Source organism: Antechinus flavipes, chromosome 5 (assembly GCF_016432865.1).
Source record: "Antechinus flavipes isolate AdamAnt ecotype Samford, QLD, Australia chromosome 5, AdamAnt_v2, whole genome shotgun sequence".
Classification (NCBI taxonomy): Eukaryota; Metazoa; Chordata; class Mammalia; order Dasyuromorphia; family Dasyuridae; genus Antechinus; species Antechinus flavipes.
In genome coordinates this window covers 23267322-23291060 of record NC_067402.1, presented here as the reverse complement: position 1 = coordinate 23291060, position 23739 = coordinate 23267322, and the positions used below count along the sequence as shown (strand labels likewise).

Sequence of the window (23739 nt, the reverse complement as noted above, 5' to 3'; positions counted from 1 at the left end):
TGGTTTGTATTCACTTTTTTTTTTTTTTTTTGGATAGTAAGAAAGTACGCATAGCAGTCCCATGGGAGATTTTATCCAAGGTTCTACCCTTGAGTGGATTAAAAGGTACAAATACCACTGAGCTGGAGAAAGAATCAGGAAGACCAGCAGTCAAGTGGCCTGGATGTTTGATAGCCTTCCTGGCCATTCCAAAACCACCAGCCCAACTACCTCAAGTGGCTGCCAAAGCGCCAGATGCTGCTAATAAAACTGACTGCATTCCACTTGGCATCTGGACCTTGTGACTCCCATCCAAGGGGAATTGTTGGAGGGGAAAATGTTTAAAATTCTCTTTGTAAGGAAAAAAAAAAGCTGTGTTTTTAATCAGGGGTAAAAATATGTTTCAGGCCTAGCCTGCTGCAAATGAAGCAGAGGACAATAACATCTTGGTGACAGCAGGTAAAGAGAGCTCAGTTTTAAGTGGGCAGGATATGCTTGGTACTGGCTTGGTCGGTGGCTTTTAAAGACAGCTGATGGATACGGATCAGTCATTCAATGCCATTTTCCAGTAGGGGCTTCTGAGTCAGTTGTCAAATGACTTAATGATGTGCTTGGGCCAAGAATACAAACTCCCTGGAGGTGGAGTTGATGACCTACCTAGAGCTTAGAAAGCTCTCCTTATAAAAGGGCTAAAGGAAGAAGGAAGGAAGGAAGGAAGGAAGGAAGGAAGGAAGGAAGGAAGGAAGGAAGGAATGGAAAAGAAAAAGTTTAAGATGCTTAAAGTTCTAATTAGAAGTAGAGCTCATTCCATAGTTTTAAATATTCCTCTTGGCTTAGTCATTAAATTATGAACTCCTGGAGGACAGGGATTGTCTTTTGCCTCCTTTTGTTTCCCAGGCTTGAAACAGAATAGAAAGAAAATGAATAATGCAGCTAAATCCATTTTTTAAAATCTAACTGCACCTCTACCACTTCCTCCCTGTGGTCAGGGCTCTATAGATTCATATACTCTGATAGGAGGATGTCGTCTCTCTAACAACTCTTCCAACCTTCGATCAATGAACCTATGATCTGCAAAAATTATAGGTAGCATTTATACAATGCCTTGAACTTATTGTATTATTATACCCTCACAACATTCATATGAAGTAGGTATCACTATTACCCCCATTTTACAGATGAGGAAGCCAAAGAAAAATAAGTCAAAATTTTGTAATATATTTGAATTTTTTTCCTAATGGTTCAAACTGACTTAAAGTACAAAGTTAACAAAAAAAACTACACCCATCTTAAAGGAAATGAGATCTGCCAAGGAAGATGAGCAGCTTCGGTCTGGAAGCCAGCACTGCTGTGACCCATTAACTCTACAAGGTTATTTATGTTTCATTTGGGGAGAGATGCTTTCGTGTGGTCATCTTTTCTTTCTGGCAGGAATGACACAGGGAAATCTAATTTCTTATTTTTCCATAATTAAATCATCATGGGTCTATATACTCCCAGGCACTCTGTGAGTCTTTTGACTGCTGCTTTGTTGTTTAAAAGTTATAGATTTTGAGAATTGTTTGTAAGAAGAGGAGCACGTGTAAGTCATAAAACTAGGTGAGGATACCAAGTGCCTGGTGCTACTGGGATCATTCAAACCATTGGTACGATCCCTCTGTTTCTTATTTGAAACCTTTGTTACCACAAATAACTATATGTTGGCAGTCATGTGGGATCCTGGAATGAGTGTTGGACTTACTGTCAGGAGATCAGGTCCTATTTCTGAAATTAGAAATGTCCCCATAGCAATTCCTATCTTCTCTTTTGGTCTCTGTTTGCTCATCTGTGAAATGATGTTTTGGATCAGATTATTGCTTGTTTTAGTTCACTGGAGAATACTTAATACAGTATAGAAAATATAGTAAGAGCTTAATAAGTGCTTGTGATTTGTTAACTAGAAAAAGATAGTACTATATGAAAGGTTAATGAGCCCTATAAAGAAAGGAGTTACAGATATAGGGTGGCCATACAAAATAGAAAGAAAGAAGATCTGAAGAGTTTATCAACTGTAACAATGCACTAGAGATAAGGGATGGCAGAATTAAGAAATATCGTACAAAAAACAGAATTGCAAAAAGTATAACATAAAGAATCAAGAAAATGGGAAAGTGATGGAGGAAAACCACAGAAGGAAAATTGAGGAGGAAATTGAAAAAGAAAATATAAATTTTTAAAAAGGGTGATAGAACATAGGAAAATTCCATCTTACAAAATCTGATAATATTAGAGCTGATCATTAAGGTTCATTTTATTGAGTGAGAATGACTTGTATTTTAGGGTTTTTTAAAAGAAAATGCTAGGATTTGTATATGCAAATTTTACATGATGAAGGTATGGTGATTTTGTATTAATTTTAAAATGATATATATATATATTCATTTATATATTGGTGTGTTTGTTGATGTACAGGCACTTATACATGCATGAGTGTAGATTAGAAGAACTGATGCAGGAACTTGGGATGGTTAGAATGCAGAAGAACAGACTTAATGGTCGGGAGGGGAGGAGAAAAGGACTTACAGTCCAAAAGACTGTGAGAAAGAGTAGAATTTTTCTGCTTGGTCCCACAGGATAGAATTTTGAATATGTGCATCCACAAATGTATACACCTATTTCTTTTTCTAAGGAAAAAAAACACATGAGTTTGAATATTGATGTTGAAAAAGTGTTTTGAGTTGTCCAAAAATATAAATCACAGATGTTTTAGTAACAATTTCAAAATCCTTTTAAGGGAAAAATCAATATCCATGAAATCACAAAGGCCTTGGTCACATTATAGACTATATCTACAATTACAAAAGGGCTACTTTGCTGACTAATTTTATCATAAGTTGACAAAGTAAAGGCTGATTTTATATGTATTCTTCCAGAGCTCTGTCACTGGCACCACTCATGGAATCCCAGACTCTCTGAGCTGGAGGGGACCGCACAGGCCAATATGCCATCTGGTCCAACTTGTATCATGTTAGGATATGTACAATATGTCAGGACTAGATCTTAGCACGGTATTATATTAGGCATATTCATTCAATCAACAAGCATGTTATTAAGTGCCTACCATCTGCCAAACACTAGGAATACAAAGTCAAAATGGAAACCATCCCGGTCCTCAGAGAGTTTATATTTTCCTGAGGAAAGGATATATGTGATATATACATAATATTCCCAAAATGAAAAGGTAATCATGGGACAAAGGAGATGTCAGAGGACATTTCATGTAAAGGTATATCCTTAAGCTGAGTTTCAATGAATGTAGCAACTGTCGATCAAATAAATTAGTTGATGAGTTAGCCAATTACTATTAATTTCTTCCTCAGCTTCCTTCAAATCTCAAATAAAATCCTGCATAAAATTCTTGCAGCTATTGGTGACATCCCCTGTGATCACCCTCAGTCCCCCTCCCCATTTCTTTTTTATGTGTCTAGTTGTTTCATATTATCTGTCCTATTGGAATAGGATCTCCTTGAGGGCAAGGACTATTTATGTCTTTTTATGAATCTGCAGTGCTTAACTTTGAGGTATATCACATATCATAGTGACTTAATAAATTCTTCTTAACTGAGCAGATTATTAATTGTGCTAAGTACCATATCAAATCTTAGAAGCATGAGACTCTGACCAAGTCATCAAAGGGCATATAGCCTCTTTGTGAACTACAAAAATCCTCAGACACCAAAAATAGTTAGGCAACAACAGATATAGGAAACAACAAAAAAACAAGTTCTCCTTGCTTGTAAATAGATGGAAATGGATGACTGTTAGTCTTTTCACTCTGAAATTCTATGACTCCATGACTTTTACAATTCGTATATATGGTTTTGATTTTACTAGATCCTCAGAAAATGAAGATTCAGAGTGATCTTGAAGGTGAAGACAGATTATAGAAGCTAGTCTAACGTGTTTGGATTTGACCTTGTAAGCATTGAGTACCCATTGTAGATTTTTGAGCATAGCAATGCCTTAATGATAATACTGTTTTTAAGAAATAATTTTGTAGTTGGATATAGGTGGGTTTGGAAGAATAACAAGATAGAGGGAGATCATCTAGGTCAGAGATATCAAATTCATGGCCCATCCACATGCCCACAAAACAACAGGCTGAATCACATTAAAACATAATTGAAATTTTTAATGAAATAAATAAAAATTCAATGCAACATAGATATTGCTAATTTATAGTTTTCTGAGTCAATATGTGGCTAGTAGCAATCAATTTCTATTGAAGTTCGATATCATTGTGCTAGGTCATTGAATTTGGAAAGTTTGCCCCAAAGTGCTAAGACTCTGAACTGATATAGTCTTGGGAATAAAGAGGAAGGTGATGTTCCAAGTGGAATTTTAATGGAGGAATGATAGCTCTTAAACTTGGATTCTAAGGAATATTCAATTACAAAGAATGAAAGAGGAAGAGGATGACCCAGTGTACTGGGCTTGACATAATAGGAGCTTGTTGACTGACATGGGTTGGGTTATGGCCTTAGAATCAGAAGATTCAACCTTAAGTCCTGATATTGACAATATTTATGTAACTGGACAAGTCAGTCACTTAGCCTCTCATTTCCTCATTTGTAAGATAGGGATCATTATTTGATAGTTGCTTACCTCAAAGGGATGTTATAGAAAATGGGCTTTGTTAACATTAAAGTCAACAAGATAGTAATTACCTACCTTGCAGGAGACATTGATAACTAGATATATACAAGATATATGTATGGTATCACAAAAGTCTTAATGAAGTTTTAAGCTTTAATAGCTTAATTGGACTTTTGGAATACCCCCTACAAAGGAGACTGTGGTAATCTCAGAAGAAAAGGCATTCCCAGTAAGGGACCTGGTAATTACCTGTAGTCAGCCTTGAACTCCTGACTCCAAGACTAGGGAACTGTGACACAGGGAAAGCTTGAAGGAAAAGAGTGCTTTGAAAGATCCTGCATTATATTTTGGCAAATTCTAAAAAGGCAGAACACCATCCAAATAAAGGCACCTTAGGCAGAGCCAACTGGAGAGCAATGACTGGGGCTTTGTTCCAGGGTGCTGACTACACTTGAAAATCTTCAGACTGAATAAAACAGAGTTTGGTATCTGCCAGTGTGAATAAACACTTGGGTCTTAAATGATAAGCTCCCATTTCACTTATCCTAGCAGGGCCTTTTCTTTTTGCTGAGGTCTTTGGGTGTCTGCTTCTCTACCATAAGACAATTTCCATTCCTCACTTAAGAATTGAGGGGATTTTTTTTTGGGGGGGAGTGCTTTTTTCTTCCCTTGGGAACAAATATTTCTTTTTAAGGCTCTGCTTGTGGGCAGTTGGAAATCAAAATCTGGGTCACAGCTGAGGGATCAGAACTGGTGACCCTGGAAGTTAGTAGACTAAACATCACTGCGGGCCTTATAATCATAGCTTAAGACTGTGTGTGTGACTGGCTCATCCCTCTCTGATCTTGATATCCAAGAGACTCAGCTTGTTGATAGCAAAGAAGCAGAGCCATCTCCAGCCAGTATCCAACTACTTTCTGCATGTTCTCCCTGTACATCTTGGGGTATTTAATTGTTCCTGTTTAAGCCTTTTGAATGAGACAATTGTAGACACTTGAGACCATCCCTCCAAACTCTACCCATGACTTACATCTTGAGCAAGGCAGTCATTGCTAGAGAATTCCCATTAAGACTTTAGTAGGAGTGGAGATCAGTAAAGATGTTTGATGGGAGTGTAGTGAATGGGAGGGTTTACAAAATTATGTCCTTGTATACCTGTAACTCAGAGATTGGAAAAACATTTAAAATGCTTAGAAAACTTTAAAACACTCTATAAATATTTTTCTTATAATTTAGTCAATAGCTCAATCTACAATCAATAAGAATTAAGTACCCACATTATGCCAGGGCATGCTAGGACAGAAGTTCATACCCATTTTGTGTTGTGGATCCCCTTGACAGTCCAGAGAGCCCTTGTCAGAATCAAATTTTTAAATAAATGAAATAAAATACATAGGAAAAAAATTAAAAATAAAATTCATAGGAAAAATAAATAAAATAAAATAGAAAGGAAACCATTTATCAATATATCAATATTTTCTACATCTCTCTCTCTCTCTCTCTCTCTCTCTATATATATATATATGTACATATATATATATATATAATTACAATATATACTCATATCTATAATTTAAAGTTTACTAACTCCAGATTAAGAATCTGTAGCATAGATCAAGACCTATGTTGGGTTAGTTATACATTTGAAGTGGAAGGATTGGCAGTGATATTTCATTGATATAACAATTTGCCAGAAAAAGAAATTCTTTTCTCTGCTAGGTAATATCTAGTCTTATGAGTTTTGCCTAGGGCACTGAGGAGCTATGACTTGAACAGGATCCCACAGCTATATGGATCACAGTTGAGATTTGAATGCAGGTCTTACTGTATGAGTTTTCTTTTCATGGTGCTCCAGTGTTGTTATGCTTTTTGCTATCTTTCAATTGAATTCATTAAACTGTTATTAAAGGTCAAGTTTGTACCACAAACTGTGCTGGCTTTCAGAAATACAAGGACAAAAATATTCAAACAGCTTATATTCTATTAAGGACAGTATAAAGTATTTATACAGTTCTATCGGAACACTTTTAAGTGGGAGAGACTTCTAACCACTGGATTGGAGAGGATTATGTGGCAGATGGTAGGTACATCAGTTGGGCTTGGAATCTAGTAGATACATTCTATGTCTCTTCTTTAAATATATCTAAATAGATCTTTATTAAATATCCTGAGAGGCAGCCATGGCAAAAAGCTGGGCTTGGAAGATCTGGTTTGAAGTCAAACATTAGACACAGACTAATTATATGACCTTAGGCAAGTCATTTAACTGAGCAGAACTCCAAGCAACTTCTAAGATGATTATTTTCAGGGAAGCTACCACATCAGTAAAGGGAGCTTTATCAATGAGTTCTCTGGACAAAAGAAATCAAGACTCTAATTAAAAAAAAAACAAACAATAACTATGGAGCATCATGTTATCATAAAGTCCTAAAGCTAGAGTTGGGAATGAACTCCAGAGGCCATTCAATCAAATCTTCTTATTTTACAAATGAGGGAACTAAGGACCAGGATAGGTAATCGACTTTTCCAAAATGGCTGCCCAAGTAGAAAGTTACAAATGGGATGTCAACAAAGATGTTGGAGGACTAATCTATTGTTCTTTCCACTATGCAATGTCACTCTGTATAGAGATATCTCATGATCTTTGGGGTCAATCTTGCCATTTCCAATAAAAAACTTTTGTGAAGGGGGTGGATTCAAAGGAGTTGATTATCCAAGAAAGCAATGAAATGGGGTTGAAATTAGAGAGGGGGGAAATAAACAACCAAATTGAGGAAGAAGCCAGCAGGAGAAAGTGGAAAAAAAAAGATGGGGAAAAGAGAGATTCTAGAAGACGTTGAAGAGGATTGAGCGAACCATTGAAATATTAGCAGAAGGATGACCTCAGACATTATGGGCTAAGTCCAATAAACACAATATTCCCAATCTGAGCCTTTCTGTTTTTCCAATCATGACTACATCACAGTTTTCCAGTTTTATTGCCAAAGGCTAGACAATGATATTTAAAAGGAATAGATGCTAAGTTACTCAGCTCTCTATGTGTGTGCTTGAGTGTGCCGTTTGTGTGTCCACAAATGCGTCCGCCAGTTGACTTAGGTTGTATTTGATCTGATAAGCTGGGAGCTAGTGAGGCCTTGTTTGTTCATTAATGACTCTTTTTGTTTGCAGCAGTCCTATGCACCAGCTCCCCACCCCATGGCTCCTCCCAGCCCCAGCACAAACAGCAGCAGCAACAACAGCAGCAGCAACAACAATAGCGGAGAACAGTTGAGTAAAACCAACTTGTACATTCGAGGCCTTCCACCCGGCACCACGGACCAGGACCTAATCAAGCTGTGTCAGCCGTAAGTGCCTTTAATAATACTTCATAAGCCTTGATTTTCCCCCACGTTATGAATGGTGGATAGTTCAACGTCCAGTGGGCTCACATGTTTCTGGTGACAGCTGTTTGGCAGTTCTTGTGGACCATGAGTTCACTAGCATGAATGAATGATATAACAGCAGCAGAGAAAACAAAATTAGGACAAATGAAGGGACTTGGTGTCCAGAATAAGGGAAATGATTGATGGTCTTACTGATGTCTGTCCAAGACAGACTCTGTCTTTAGGACTGTGCTGAATTCTGAGTGCAATGTTTACAATTTAGAGAAAATATTGAGATGGCCAGCCCAGATGGTAAAGAGCTCAAGGATCAATAGAGATGGCACAGTGGATAGAGTGTGGGGTCAAGTCAAGAATACTCATTTTCTTGAGTTCAAATCTGGCTTCAAACACTTACTATCAGTGTGATCCTGGGCAAGTCACTAAACCCTATTTCCCTATTTGCCTCAGTTCCCTCATCTGGGGAAGGAAATGGCAGACCATTCCAGCATCTTTGTCAATTCCAAATGGGGTCTTAAAGAGTTGAACATAACTGAAAAAAAATGACTGAACAACCACATATGATTATGTGATCTGATATCTCCTGGAAGATCTATTAACTTCAGAGGACAGTAATAGAAACAAGAGGTAAAAGGCAAAAAGAGGGAAATTTGAGAATTATATAACAGGGTGAGGAAGGAAAAACTTCTCAGCAATTGGAAGACTCCCAGTGTTGAATGGGCCACTTAGACAGGATTCCTGGAGGTCAAGTAAAAATTGATGACATGTTGATGGGTTTATTGTGCATGTTCCATTTTTCAAGAGGCCTTGGAAATCTCTGAGAAACTGTTGAGCTTTTTCATTATAAAACACCTGGTCTTAGGACCATTCATCCTTTTAATAGAATCATTCCCAAGGAAGATTATTTACTCTTTCATTTCACAGCAATATGTAGTAAGCTAACTGGGAAAAGGCAGTCATCAGATAGTCAAGTGTTAGTTTAATAATAAGCATTTATGAAAATAAAAACAAGCATTTATTAAGCATCTACTTACTATATGCCAGTTGCTGGGCTAAGTTCTAGAGAATAAAAGAAAGACACAAAGATAATACTTGCCCTCAATGAATTTGAAATCTAATCAACTAATGTGGGTTAAGGCAGATCCCATCCAAAATGGAGCCCTTATAGGATTGATTTCAGGATTGGGATCTGCTTGATGATGTTGGTCTGATTAGTTATACCTATATTTGTTGTGGAGTCATTCCAATCATGTCTAAATCTCCATGACTCCACTTGTTTTTTTTGTTTTTTTTTTTTTTTTGGCAAAGGTACTCTAGTGTTTTGCCATTTCCTTTTCCAACTCATTTTACAGATGAGGAAACAGAGGTTAACTAAGGAGTGAATGACATGCCCAGGATCATACTACCAGTAAACTGAAGCGGAATTCAAACTCAGGTCCTCCTGACTGCAGTGCCAGCACTCTAGCTACTAAGCAGGAATGCTATGTGTATTTGTAATTTGTCTAGATACAGTTTTTATCACCAAGTACTAAAAGACTGTTAAAACAATATGTTTCTTGCTGCCAAATATCTCATAGTAAGGCTGGTTCTAATAAAAGAGTGACATAAAAATGTCAGAAAATATAACTTCATCATAATAACTGGCATTTATATTATTATTTCTGGTTTTCAAAATTCTTTCCTTACAACAACCTTGAAAGGCAAGTTTTGAAAGCACCATTTCCCCCATATTTCCAGCTATGTCTTCAAGAAGAGTATCACACAATTAAGCAAATGACTGAGCTAGAAATGAACATTGGCTTCCACTTCTAATGATTCTTTCCCCGCCATGCTTTTTATAGCATTTGCCTTAATCAACATATTCTTTTATATTATTATAATGTGAAAGGCATATTGGCTCTCCAATTTGAGGGTCTGAGTTCAAATTCTACTTCTGCTTCCTGATTGTGTGATCTTGAGGAACTAATTTAATATATCTATTTTTCTCATCTGTAAAATTGAAGTCGGATACTGAGATCTATTGAGTGCTGGATCTAAGTCTATGATCAATCATGATAAAAGACTCCCCAAATAGAAAATCGTTTCATCAGTATAGATCTTACCTGTGACTTTTGAGCCCCAGAGAGGTTAGTTGTAATCATGGTCCATAAATCAGTAAGAGAATAGGCTGAGACTAGCAAAAGTCTGATTTAATCTTTTATTTGATAGTGTTGTTACTAAATCAGGTTTTTATATAACTCCATATCCTAACATATTTATAGTTTGGAAAACATTGATTTCCAAACTTTTAGACCATGCTAAACTTTGCCAACTTGAATACAGCTTACCTTATTTTTGGCATCAAATCTCCTGCTAATATTTTAGCCAGTGAGATTGAAAATGCTATTTCTGAAAAGAAACAAAGTTTTCTAACCCTTTATATTGAAATAAAACATAGTAAAATAAAAATGATTTGGAGTATTTTAAATGACTTGTCCAAAGTCACGGACTGGTAATGGTAATAGATATGATTGGAATTCAGTACTCTCAATCCAAGATAAGGACTTTTCCTATAAGGTTATACTGCTTCCCTTTACAACCCTTACCTAATAAAAGGTTTTTTGTCTTGCACAGAATATTGTTTTTGTTGTTGTTTTGTCTTGTGAAAATCATTTGAAATGAGTTGTCGTAGAATGTTTGGAATCATTTAAAATCAAAAAATCACTTCTCATAGGGTTCTCAATCAGAAGCAATATCGATGCATTTATTTGGCATTTATTTGGCATTCAACAATATTATTTTGGTAGATTTGGCAGGATGTTGCTCAATTGTTTTATTTCATTTTGGCAATTCCTTAAAAAAAAAATAGAGGATATTTATGTTGTTAATTTTCTAACCTCTAAAGGATTGGAGGAGGAAAACCAAGCAGACAGTATTTATTTGTCTTTGTTCTGGATTTTTGAGAATGGGAGTAAATATCCAAACAGGAAGTGAGAGAGAGACTAACTTGCAAATACAGAATAATAGGATCTGTGACCAAAGTGCAGAGCAGAGCAGTACTCTTCCCACTGATGGGAACTTAAATGTGAATTGTAAATCCGTACACTGAACCAAACCCTTTTATTTATTTACTTTTTTTTTTCAGAATTAAAGCAGTAAACTAAAACAAAATGGCAGAATAAAGTTATAGGAAAATGGGGCCTCGTAAAAGAGCCAAAAAAAGTTAGCTTATTTCAATATGAGTCTCCCTTTGAATTATTCAACTGCTGTAAGAGATCTTGTCATGCAAATACAGAGCAAACATTCTTGCTTCCCAAGCATGTCTCTTAAAAAAAAAGATTTATATTTATGTCAGGACCCTGTCTGATTCTTCATCCTGGAAAATTTCAGACCACTCACTGTTTTTCTTATTGCATAATTTTCTCCTTGATGAGAAAACTTGATGTACTGGAAAAAAATTTGGGGTCACAGGGGATCTGAGTTCTAGAGCTATTTAATTCTCACCAAGTTGCTTTATGTCTCTAGGACTCAGTTTCATCATCTGTAAAATAAGTATAAGCTAGTTGGTTAAGAAAGTTATATCTGGCTTCAACATTCTACAGGTAGACTGTGACATAAAACTGAAGCATTTGTAATCTTGCCTGGGAGCTATTCTGCCTCAGTGATACGTTTTCTTAATGTTGTTGTTCAGTCATTTCAGCCATGTCCCACTCTTTGTGACCCCATTTGGGGTTTTCTTGGCAAAGAGATTGGAGAGGTTTGCCATTTTCTTCTCCAGCTCATTTTAAAGATGAGGAAACTGGGGCAGCTAGATGGCACAGTGAATACAGTACCAAGCCTGGAGTCAGGAGGACCTGAATTCAAATCTGGCCTCAGACACCTAACATTTCCTAGCTGTATGATCCTGGGCAAGTCACTTTACCCCAATTGCCTCAGCAAAAATAAATAAATAAATAAAATAAAGATGAGGAAACTGAGGCAAATAAGGGTAAGTGACTTGTGACCTCTTAATAGCTAGCCAGATCATGGCATGAAGTAGCATTTTTTGCTAGTGTATGTTTTCTTCCAAGTATTTGAAGACTACAATCATAAATCCTTTAAGTTTTTAATTAATATTCATTTTACAATGCATACCTTATCTCTTGAGAGTTCAAAGAGGGACTCTAGACCTGTTCACTATGGTTCCAATACTGGCTTAGCTCAGAAAGGCTCATTGCCTGAAGATTTATTAACTCAGTGGAAACCTGTTTACTAATGTATAGCAGAATCATGATTTGTGATAATAGAAGGAAGGAGGCACGCCAATGCAATTGAAGAAGCAAGAATAAAACTTCAAATAATTATCTCTACTCACTTTCCCAGTCATCCCTCACTAAAAACAGCTTCTATTTATCCCCTTTAACTATCTGGCTCGATTGTCATCCATTTCCCATCGTTTTTTTTTTATTTTTTGCTGTGAAATTACAAATCCTTTCTGACTTCACTTTTTCTTATTTTATAGGAAATGTAATATTGGCTAATACCCATGGTAATAAGATAATAGAAAACACAGAAGTACAAAGAAGGCAGAGACATATTGAATTACCCTGCATTTAGTATACAGTGTTCATATTAATACTAATGAACAGTAAGAAAATTATATTAAAGAAGAAGAAATTAAATTATTTCTCAATGTATAATCCAAGAGCAAAAGGATGTCATCTGAATTTGTAGCATCCCTTTGCAATTCTTATTAAATCGTACCATTAACATTTATCACCAAAGATCTTGAGATAGAATTATAAACAAGATAAAATTGAAAAAGAAAATAGAGAAAAAGATCAGCAATGAAGGATGTTTAGCCTCATAGGCTCTCGAGGAAATGTCTTTGGATACTTAAATATACCATAGTTTGGTTAAACTAATTTATCAAAACTTTGTTGTTTTTTGCAAGATATGATATATTTCTATAGTCTTCATGTTTTAAAAATACAAAGTCTTGTGATACATGACTCCATCATCTGGAATTGTCATGAAATAACAATATTTCTCCCTATTTGAACACGTGACAAATGTTGGTCAAAGAAATCTATTCTATATGATGATCTCTGAAATCTTGTCTAGTTTTAAAATGTTTTCTATCATCTAAAACAGGGGTGAAGGACCCTTTTCCTGCCGTGGGCCATATTTATAACATCATTCATGGACCATATAAATGTATCAAGTTGAAGAACTCTAATGGGAATTTGTTTTCATCTACTGTCGTTGCAGGGCCAGACCAAATGGTTTCATGAGCTGTATAAGACCTGTGGGTTGGTCTTTCCTACTCCTTTGGAGGATGGAAAAGCCTCAGCTCAATGCTAGTGTAATGTGACTTCTAGTACATTATTCATAAGATAATAGACATAGGATCATAACTGAAGCTAGAGCTGGCAGGGACCTCAGACCTTATTTAGTTCAGCTCTAATTTTATAGGTAAGGAAACTGAGGCTCAGAAAGGCAGATTCAATGATATCCCAAAGATCCCCAAGAGAGTTTCAAAGTCAAAATTTAAAAACGTATCTTCTAATTCTAGAGCCCTCGGTGATCTTCCCATTTGCCATTGCTGCCATTTTCATGGCTTTGCAAATAGGCAACTGACATGGGCCCAGATCATTTTGGAAGAGGAGAGAACCAAAGGAAAAGGAAGAAAACTGAACCACTGTAGAATAAATGTAATCAACAGAGGTCTTTTTGGATTGGCTTTTCAATTAGAAGCTATATTACAGGAGATTTCTGAAAGGCACCAAATCAACAATTCAAAAATTATCAGTTAAATGCCTATTATTTTCAAGATATCAGGAATGAAAAAACATGAGCTAAATAGCCTCTGCCCTGAGGGAGAACCATAAGTTCTCAAAGTAGAGGGATGAACCAAATCATGTCAATAAGAAACGCCGAGTACAAATGCAAGAGTAATTCAATGGCATTGAATTTGGCATCCTAGGACCCAAGATTAATTCCAAGCTCTGCCACTTGATTCTTGTGAACATTAGGCAAGTGATTTAGCTAGCTTGTGGTCTTAGTTTCTTCATCTTTAAAATGAGAGGTGACTTTTGAAGTCCTTTGCTGTTCAAGATCTATAATTTCAGAAGAGGCAGTTTGGGAATAAGGAAGAGCTTTTTATAGGAGGGAGTACCTGAGCTGAATCTTGAAAGAAATTAAGAATCATAAAAGAGAAGGAGGGGAGCTCAGGAGGAAGTTCAAGTCAGGTGAAGGGAAAAGAATATGCCTAAAGCCACAAAAGTTGGAAATCGAGGGGTTTCTATTAGAAACAGTGATTTTAGTGAAAAAAAAAAAAACAAAATCGAGGGGTTTCTATTAGGAACAGTGATTTTAGTGAAAAAACAACAACAACAACATGGTTTTTTCCCTCTTAGCTTTGGCAGATGCAGAAGGTAGGAGGAAACAAAGGGAGAACAGAATGAATTTAATGTGAAGATGAATCAGTACAAGCTTTACAAGCCTAATATACCTTGTGGATTAATGACTTTTAGAAGCTCTTAGATTATCCTGATCTGTTGGACTATACTTCCTCCTATAAAAGTTTCAAGTTTTACCTATTAGATGCTTCAAAATACTTCCTTAGGGCAAAGAGAAAATGCTCTTTGAAAAAACAACTAAGTAGTTTCCATAATGAGCATAATTGGAAACAACAATGAAATTCCTATTTGAAATGCCCATGATGCCTTTAACAGAGGATCCCCAGTGTCTTACAAAGTTTAAGGAATCCTCAAAAAAAAAAAAAAACCCTTAAGAATCCCCCATCAACCACTTATTTCTAAGTGGGCTTTGAAAAGACTGTGGTATAGTGAGCAGAGGGGCCAGCTTTAGGCTCCTTTCTTTCTAATCTCTAACATATACTTTATGTCAAGGTCATCTCTCATCTCTATCTCCATGAAGCCTTCCCATCTATCTGTCTGTCTGTTTTGTCTCCTCTTTCTTTGACTGCCTTTGTCTCGAGCTCTTTCTCTGAGAATCTCTTTATTTCTTTATTCCTGTTTTTCGCCTTCCATTCTTAAGATGTCTATGTTTATTTGGATGGATAGATGGATATAGTATGTGTATGTATGTGTAGATACATATACACGTATGTATATAATTACACATATACATGTATACATATATGTATATATTTACATGCTTAATTGCATCTTGGTATTAATTTTGTTATAAATTTAGAATTGATTCCACAATTACCTGAAGCTAAACACAGACAAATGAGCAGGAAAGCACCTACCTAAGTGCCCATATTTTTCCTTTAAGTCCTAGGCAAAGGAGCAAGGGAAGCATCTTCCATGTTTCTCTCTGTTCTATGCAAATGTCCTTCTTGCTCAGTCTACTTCACTTTCTAGCTGTCCCTTTAAAGCCACACTGAACATGTCTCATTTGCAGGTATATAACAGGAAGGGAGACAGACACTCCTGCACTGCAATGCAAGGGAACCAAAAAGCTGATATTTGGGCTTGATAGGGACACTCTGCCCGAGTTAATCTCCCAGACTTTCCTCAAGCCATTTGCACCAGCATTTTCATGCCAAGCACGAAATACTGGAGTCAGATTAGGTAGGGAGTCAACTGGTATACTCGGGATGCTCTTGTGCTGAGTCCATTATAAATAGAGTTGGACAGTTCTGATAAATGCCCCGACACAATCAAACCTTTTATCAATTTAAAAGGAACCTTGTCACAGTAATCTGTCAAACTGTTCATATACAACTAAAAGAAAACAAGTCATCATGTACCCGGAGTCACCGAATAAACAAGAAATATGTGACTAGGAAATTGCTGTGCTCTTTCTTTGAACTTCTTTTTAATACGAATGGAAGAAAGGAAAGATAGAAAAGAAGGAAGATAAAAAGAACAAAATAAATAAAGAGAAGGAAAGAAGAAAAAGAAATAAGGATGGGAGGGATGGAGAAAGAGAGAGGAGGGAGGGAGAAAGAAAGAGAGAGAGAGAAAGAAAGAAAGAAAGAAAGAAAGAAAGAAAAAAGAAAGAAAGAAAGAAAGAAAGAAAGAAAGAAAGAAAGGAAGGAAGGAAGGAAGGAAGGAAGAAGGAAGGAAGGAAGGAAGGAAGGAAGAAAGATAGAAGGAAGGAAGGAAGGAAGGATAGAAGGAAGGAAGGAAGGAAGGAAGGAAGGAAGGAAGGAAGGAAGGAAGGAAGGAAAAGAAGAAACAAAAAAAGAAAGAAAAGTAAAGAAAAAATCATCCCACTACAAATAAACCTTCATTTATCCAGCAGCTTGGTCAGATGTCCAATCTATGTAGGAATAGATGAGATGGAAGAGAGACTCTCAGCTTTGATGATTAGAGTACCTATGTCATGGTCCCAGCAAGGAGAGTTTTAATTACTGAGGCACTCAAAAAGAGTGCCCACCATCATGATTGTTCAATGTGTCCAAAACAAAACTCATCTTTCCCATCACAGTGTCCTGTCTACTAGCCTTCCCCATTTATATTGAGGAGCTTCCAAATTGTGAATTCCAAGGCTAGGAGGATTCTATAGTATGAGGAGAACAAATCTTGAGTATAGTCTATAGAGAAATGAGACCAACTTGAGGTTTCTCAGTTCTAAATACAGGAAGTCATCAAAGATTTTTAAGCAGTAGTGTGGTATGGAAGACTTGTGCTTTAGGAGATTACTTTAGCAGTGGTGTGGAAGATCCACTGAAGATGATGGAGACTGGAAGCAGGGAGACCAGGTCAGAGGCTGTTGCTATGGGCTGGGCAAGTAGGGTTGGAATCTGGAAGAAAGGGACCAGATATGAAATGTGTGGTGGTAGAATTAAGCAAGAATCATAGTACTTGACAAGTGTTTGGAAATGGAACTGCAGAGGTAAATTCATGTCAGAGCATTTCATAATAATAATGATAACGATAATTTATTGTTATTATTATCTTCATTATTATCATTATATGTAACACTAATAATACAAGCTTGTTTGTGTTCCTATTGTTCAGATGAGTTGACTGAGGCTTCCATAATTCAGATGAATTGATTGAGACGAAGGGAGATTAAATTACTCATAGGAAGTCACAACTAATACATGTGTAAATCATGATTTGAATCCCAAATCTTTCCTACTGTATAGTATTCCAAATACTATGCACAAAACCTCTCTGAAATAATTCAGACTTCTATTATGTGAATCATTCTGTAGAGTATGAGATCCTTCTCAGAAATAAAAAAAGAGGACTCTGATTTTCCTTCATGTAAATCCCAACCTAGATATTCTAAAAGAATTTCCACATATCAAGTTTATCAAAAAAAGAGCCAAAAGAAAAGAAACAACAACAACAAAAAAGAAAGTTGATGCTACTTTTAGAAGGTTTGTCAATATATCAACTCATTTGTATCTTTCTTTTGGCTATTCATTTTTTAAAATTGAGATCTATGATTGTATTAGTATGAGGAATTCCAGTATGGATACTCTCCATTTTATGGGTTTATATTTTCTCGTTTATTTAATAAATAGAATATTGGATTCAGAGACAGGAATATCAGAGGTCAAATCTGATCTCAGACATTTACTAGCTCTATGATTTTGGCCAAGTCATTTAACCTCTGTCTCCATCCTATAAAATGGAATCAAAATAGCACCTTTTCCCTAGGGTTGTTGTAAAGATAAAAGGAGAAGATATTTGTAAAGATTTTTGCAAACCTTAAAGCATGATGTAGTTGTTAACTATTATTATTAGAAAAATTCCAAGACCCCTGAGAAGTTAGACAATGCACTGAAGAGTCACGTAGACACTGCAAATAAGAGACACATTTGAAGCCACCTCTTCCTGACTCCAAGACCAGCTCTCTATCTACCATCCTCTGCTAATTCACCCTTGGGAAGTAGAACTATTCCAAAGGATATTCCTTACCCAATGTGTCACCCTGCCTCTATATGCATGTGGTAAAGGTCCATCACACACTCTGAAAATTTAGTCTTGGCCCACCTGGGACTATAGCATTCTTCCACGCTGTCTCAGATCTGTGATCTCATCATATGGTTCCATCCTCTCATCGGCTCCAACAACTCTTCTTCTTAAGTGACTTGTGTCTAATTTCTCTCATAAATTCTTCGCCAGGAGTCTTTCTGGCATAGTGGGGCCTTCCTTTTGATTTGTTGAGCTTGGACATCAAATGTCCATTGCTTATCCTTTGGGTCTCACTACTTTACCGCCCCCTCCCCCCTTATCCATTCATACATCTCTCCAAGGTTATCCTTTACGCTGCTCAAAGACATATAAATTCAATATAAGACACAGTTTGAAAGCCTTTATATTTAGAGTGTCTGGGAATATCACGATTCCTTTTAAAAATCAAATAGAATTCTGTAGGCGAAAGTGAAACCCAGAACGCCAGCTTTGATTCATTGAATTGGATAATGTAGTTTAAAAGTTCTCTGTTGTCTGAGGTAATTGGTGTGTGTTACCATTTTTATGGAGTAGCGACTAGATTTTTATTGATGAGTCAATAGCTTGGGAGTGATTTTTTTTTTTTTAGGTTCAGTCATTTTTGCAAGCTAATTGCGTGCTTTATGGTGGCTATATTTTCATTTAGTGATTTTTCCCTCCTGTGTTATTCTAACAAACTATCCTTTTATTTTTCCTCCTTCTTTGCCACCTCTCCCTTTCTATGTTACACTATTATATTTGCTTTGACATTGGAGAGTAAGAGACATAGGTTATTGAAATATTGACTAAAGAAATGGCAAATGCTAACACAACAAATTTAGCAAAGCTAGTTAATATCAGGCAATGAAAAAGGGCATGGATTTGGAGTTAAATGGTCTGGGTACCAATTCTGCTTCTACTACTTACTGCTGTGTGCATTCAACAATTCTCTGGGCCTCAGTTTGCATCATTTTAAAGTTAAGAAGTTGGATTAAGTGATTTCTAAGGTCCCTTCATACTTTCAAGATGGAAGGAGAACATGGGATGATGGCTGTAGTACTGGACATCGAAGTAGGAAAACCAGGGTTCGTGTCTTCCTGATAATTACTTTCTATGGGTTAATAATCACTTCAGCTAAATCTCAGAATATTCATGCATAAAATGCTGCAGTTTTAAACTTTAAAACAAAGACTTTGAGATTACTCAGTAGAAGGTATAATACCTACTAACAGGTCTATCAGGGTTCACATGACATAATTCATAAGCGCTCTATTAACCACTATATGGCAGTTAACATTAAAGTGTTAATAATTTAAATATCCAGAAGTGATTGCAACTCTAAAACAAATGTGTTTTTACAAGTATATAATTGCAGGATGACCCAAATCATTTTAATTTTTAATAAAAATCCAGTAGTCTAACCTTAGAGGTTTAGGACAGGAGAAGACCTTAGAGATCATATGCCCAACATTTCCTGTTTAAAGGTGAAGAACAAGGATACAGAGGGAGGTTGACTTGTCTAAAATAATATAGGTGGCTTGAACTGGGTCTTAAATCCCTGTCTCCTGACTCAGAAGGCAATATTCTTTTGACTTTACCACACTACTTTTGATAAATACTGTGAGGTTCTCTTTTGTATGATGAAGCTTGTTTAGAATTGTTATCTGGATGGTTTTCTTGTTCGAGCAAGAAATACTATGAACACAGCACCCAGCAAATAGTAGGTGCTTAATAAATGTTGATTGAATGAATGAATGAGCAAAATTGTGGTATCAAAGAAAGAACACCGAACTGGGAACAAGAGAACTAGGTTTTATATATAATCTGCCTCTGTGGTGTGATCTTGAAAAAGTCACTTCCCTTTCCTGGGTCTCAGTTTCATCATTTGTAAAAATTAAAGCAATAGATTAGATGAACTAGAAGATCACTTGCAGGTCTAACATTCTAATTCACTGTCTTTCTTGTACATAGAAGACTCTGAGTAAATAATGCTGTTTTTTTTTTTCATTGAATTAAATCATCTTTCTTCCTTATTATTCATTGAATCTTTATACCTCTCTAACCAAGAAAGGTTTTCTACTGCAGATTTCAGGGATGCTACTTTATTCAGTCAGGGTGTTGGATAGAGTTCTGGATCTAGAATCAGAAGACTTGGGTTCAAATTTGGCCTTAGTTTAGTATCTGCATGAGACTGGGAAAGTCATTTAACCTTTGTTTGCCTTAATCCACTGGAGAAGGAAATGGCAAACCTCCCTAATATCTTGTCAAGCAAACCGCATGAATAGTGCTCTTAATGAAGTCAAACATTTCTGACAAAATAATTTCATTCCAGTTATTGTAGAGGCAGCTAGAACATGAAGTCCATAGAATCCTGGACATGGTGTCAAGGAGAAATGAAATCAAATCCTGCTTTTGACATTAGCTCCTTAGGCAAGTCACTTAAATGCTTTCTGCCTCAGTTCCTTCATCTGAGAAATGCTTATAATACTAATATTCACCATACTAGTGGGTAACAAGTTGGGGAGTAGGAATCAAAAATGGCTTCATAAAGGAACTGAGCTGTGGAAGAAGCAAAGAGAATATTGTCTCAATATTATGTTATGCAATATTAATACTATACAAAAGAACAGCAGTAGGGAATGATATTTAATTGGGTAACATCAAATAGGTACAGTTACTCAAAGCATAGATTACATGAATGAAGAAATAAGCCTGGAAATGTAGGCTGACATTAGATTATGAAGGAGTTTTAATTTTCGGTGGTTGAAAGGCAACTGAGAGCCATGAAAGATCCATGATTTGGATTGAAATCATGTTTCTTATTCACAAACTTTATGTTCATGGGCAAATCATTAAATTCCTTGGAGCCTCTATTTCCTTTTTTGTAGCACTTTCATTACCCCCCTCATGTGATTGTTACAAAGAAGGCACTTTGCAAATCAAAAACCACTGTATCAATAGAAGCCGTTATGAGTTATCGAATAGGATTTTTGTCAGTTTCTCTAAGATGACCCAGAGGAAGCAACCAGGTTAAAGAAAAAGGGATGATTTTATTAATCTAACTTTACATGGGTATTTCAATATAGTATATTCTGTCTCGTGGGCAGAAAAAACTTGAGTTCAAGTGTTGCCTCGAAGACATACCAGCTATGGAACCATGAATAAGAATTCGTTCAAATCCTGGAGCCCCAAGTAACTGTCTATGATGTAGACATAGTCTATGTCTATAAATTACATTAGCATGATTACTTCTATAATGAGATTTCCCACCCTGATGAAAATATAGACCTTGATCAAAAGAGGGGAAAATGGCAGACAGTATAATTAGCATGACTTATTCAACTTATATACATATCCTGTATTCATGATACTCATGTGTGCATATATCATGGGGCAATTGCTGTTTACTAGAATTTATTTTTTAGGCTTTAGGTACTGTTTTGGAATATTTCTGATAACCTTTCTCATCCTTGTGATTATGATTTAACTAGTACCCATAATGCATTACTCTCTTATGAACATATATCTTGGGACTGAACTTGGAAGGTTCTATTAAATAAATGCTTTTGCTCACCTCATCTACTACTATTTCCATCAACTGCTTCGAGTCTTTTCCTTTTTTCTCTTAATTTGTGATTGGAGATCTGTTGCTATGTATTTTTCTTCTTGTCATCTTATGTGGGGGTGTATCTATGTGTGCATTTGTCTGTATTTTATTTCCCTGTTTAACTGTCTACTTGTTAGTGGTAGGAACCTTATCTTCAGCTTCTTAGGCACTAAATCATGGTTGCCCGGACTTTGTGTTTCACGTGATGACCATTTATGATATGGTATTAAAGAAATAAATGACAACAGCTATGATTGCCTTGAGAGAAACGTTTCCCTACAATTCAAAACAATTCTTATTTTGTAATACATGTTTCTCATTTTAGAGAAGTGCATTTCAACTTAGTACTAGGAAAACCTTCTGAAAAAAATACAAATATAAAAACAAAAATGATTTTTTTAAATTTGAGTTTTGCTTTGTGTATTTCACTGCATTGCTATGACAAGTAAATGCAACTTGTGTACCAGTACAGACATCACTGATCTGATATAATTTTCATTATATCCCTACTAAAATATTTAGTTTTTTAAAGATGACAAAAGTGTCTAAGATGATCATATCAAATAAATTTCTTAGTTTTTCTTTTGAAAGAAATTTTATTTATTTTATCCAATAAATATCTTATAAATTTTTTGGAATAAGTTACCTCAAAAAGTGATAAAATTTATCATATTGGAAGTGCTCACATGGAAACTATTTGACCACTTGTCAGTTATCATATTGACAAGATTATGGTCTCAGGATTGGTGGGCTTGGATATATCATTGTAGGTTCATTGTAGCTCTGAGGTTAGAATTCTGAGATGAATTGATCTGTGATCTGTGATATAATAGCTTCAACTCTAAAAAAGTTTCTAGGAGCAGAGTAATTTTGACTGGTACCTTGCCATGATATGGAAGAGGAGGAGGAAGAAGAAGAAAAAGAAAGGAGAAAGGAAAGAAGAAAGAAAAAGAAAGAAAGAAGGAAGGAAGGAAGGAAGGAAGGAAGGAAGGAAGGAAGGAAGGAAGGAAGGAAGGAAGGAAGGAAGAAAGAAGGAAGGAAGGAAAGAAGGAAGGAAGGAAGGAAACAAGGAAGGAAGAAGGAAAGAAGAAAGAAAGAAGGAAAGAAGAAGAAAGGAAAAAAGAAAGAAAGCTGTTGCAAGGATCCAATGAGATATGTGTGAAATACTTTGAAAATCTTAAGAGTATACATATACATAAATATATATTCCATTTATTAGCCATTATTATTATGCTATATATATAATATGCATCAACCCATATGTCTTTGTATGGATTACATGTATGTCTATACTACTCCATGGCAATTGGCATAGAGATTGGTCTTATTGGTATCATGTGCTCTCCTATCTCTTCCCCTATTAAAATGAAAACTTCTGAGGACAGGGCCCTTTTTGCTTTCTTAAATTTCTATCCTCAGTGGGGAGCCCAGAACTTCTCACTCTTAATAAATGTTCTATCTCTTGCTTGATTTCTCTATCAACTATCCAATATCTATCCCCATGTGTCCATCTCTATATTGATCTGCCTGGGTAGCTGTCTGTCCATTTGTCTGTTGATCCTTTTATCTATAAGTCCATCGGTTGACTAAATAAAACCTGTAAACTTTCTCCCTGGTTCATCTTTTTTCCTATGGAAGAGACAGGGTTTGACCAGTGATAAGCACTTCTCTAGCATCAGGAAGGTCACCTTTACATCCTATATATATATTTTTTTCTTTTCCTTTTTAGTCAAGGACTCCCCCAAGAAGAGAGCGAGCCTCCTTGGCTCTCCTTCTGGGTAGAGATGGGCTCTGAGTGTCCTGTTGGGCCTCATGCAGGAGAAAGCTGCTGATCTGTACCCTTTTAGAGACAGTGCCAGCAGGCTGGCAGAGACCCAGGAATACTTTTTGGCAACAGGCCTCCAGACAAGCAGCTGGTTATTGGGCCGAACTAGGCAGTCACTCAAGGTTGCTTCTGCCATGCTGGACTCACTCCTCCAACCAGTTAGCTTGCGTCTTGACTGCTTTCCCAGTCTCCCTTTCCACCTTGCCATGGATGCTGAATGGGCAGGAGAGGCTTCCAGTGGGTTGTTCTCCCTTAGCCTCCTGCCGCATCTGGCTGGAACCTTACGTTTGACTGCCCCCGGGCCCAGGAGCATGCTTGGCACCTGGTAGTGCCTCTGCCAGGGCTCTGTTACAGGAGCCTGATGGAGATGGGAATCAATAGGCGAGCCTGGCATTCCATTGTCGCTGAAGGCTGGAAAGTGATAGTCAC

General features: G+C 36.4%; 1 protein-coding gene across 12 annotated transcripts in view; it reads left to right on the top strand.

Moving 5' to 3' along the window:
• RBMS3 (RNA binding motif single stranded interacting protein 3) overlaps positions 1–23739 on the top strand; it is a 1470243-nt gene that overhangs the window by 903039 nt on the left and 543465 nt on the right. For 9 of the 12 annotated variants that reach the window (XM_052001746.1, XM_052001747.1, XM_052001755.1 and 6 more), the window contains one exon: positions 7783–7958. In XM_052001746.1, coding sequence (XP_051857706.1) covers positions 7783–7958 — 176 coding nt within the window. The remainder of the gene's footprint in view (positions 1–7782; positions 7959–23739) is intronic. The other 3 variants (XM_052001748.1, XM_052001758.1, XM_052001757.1) reach the window with 1 other exon arrangement.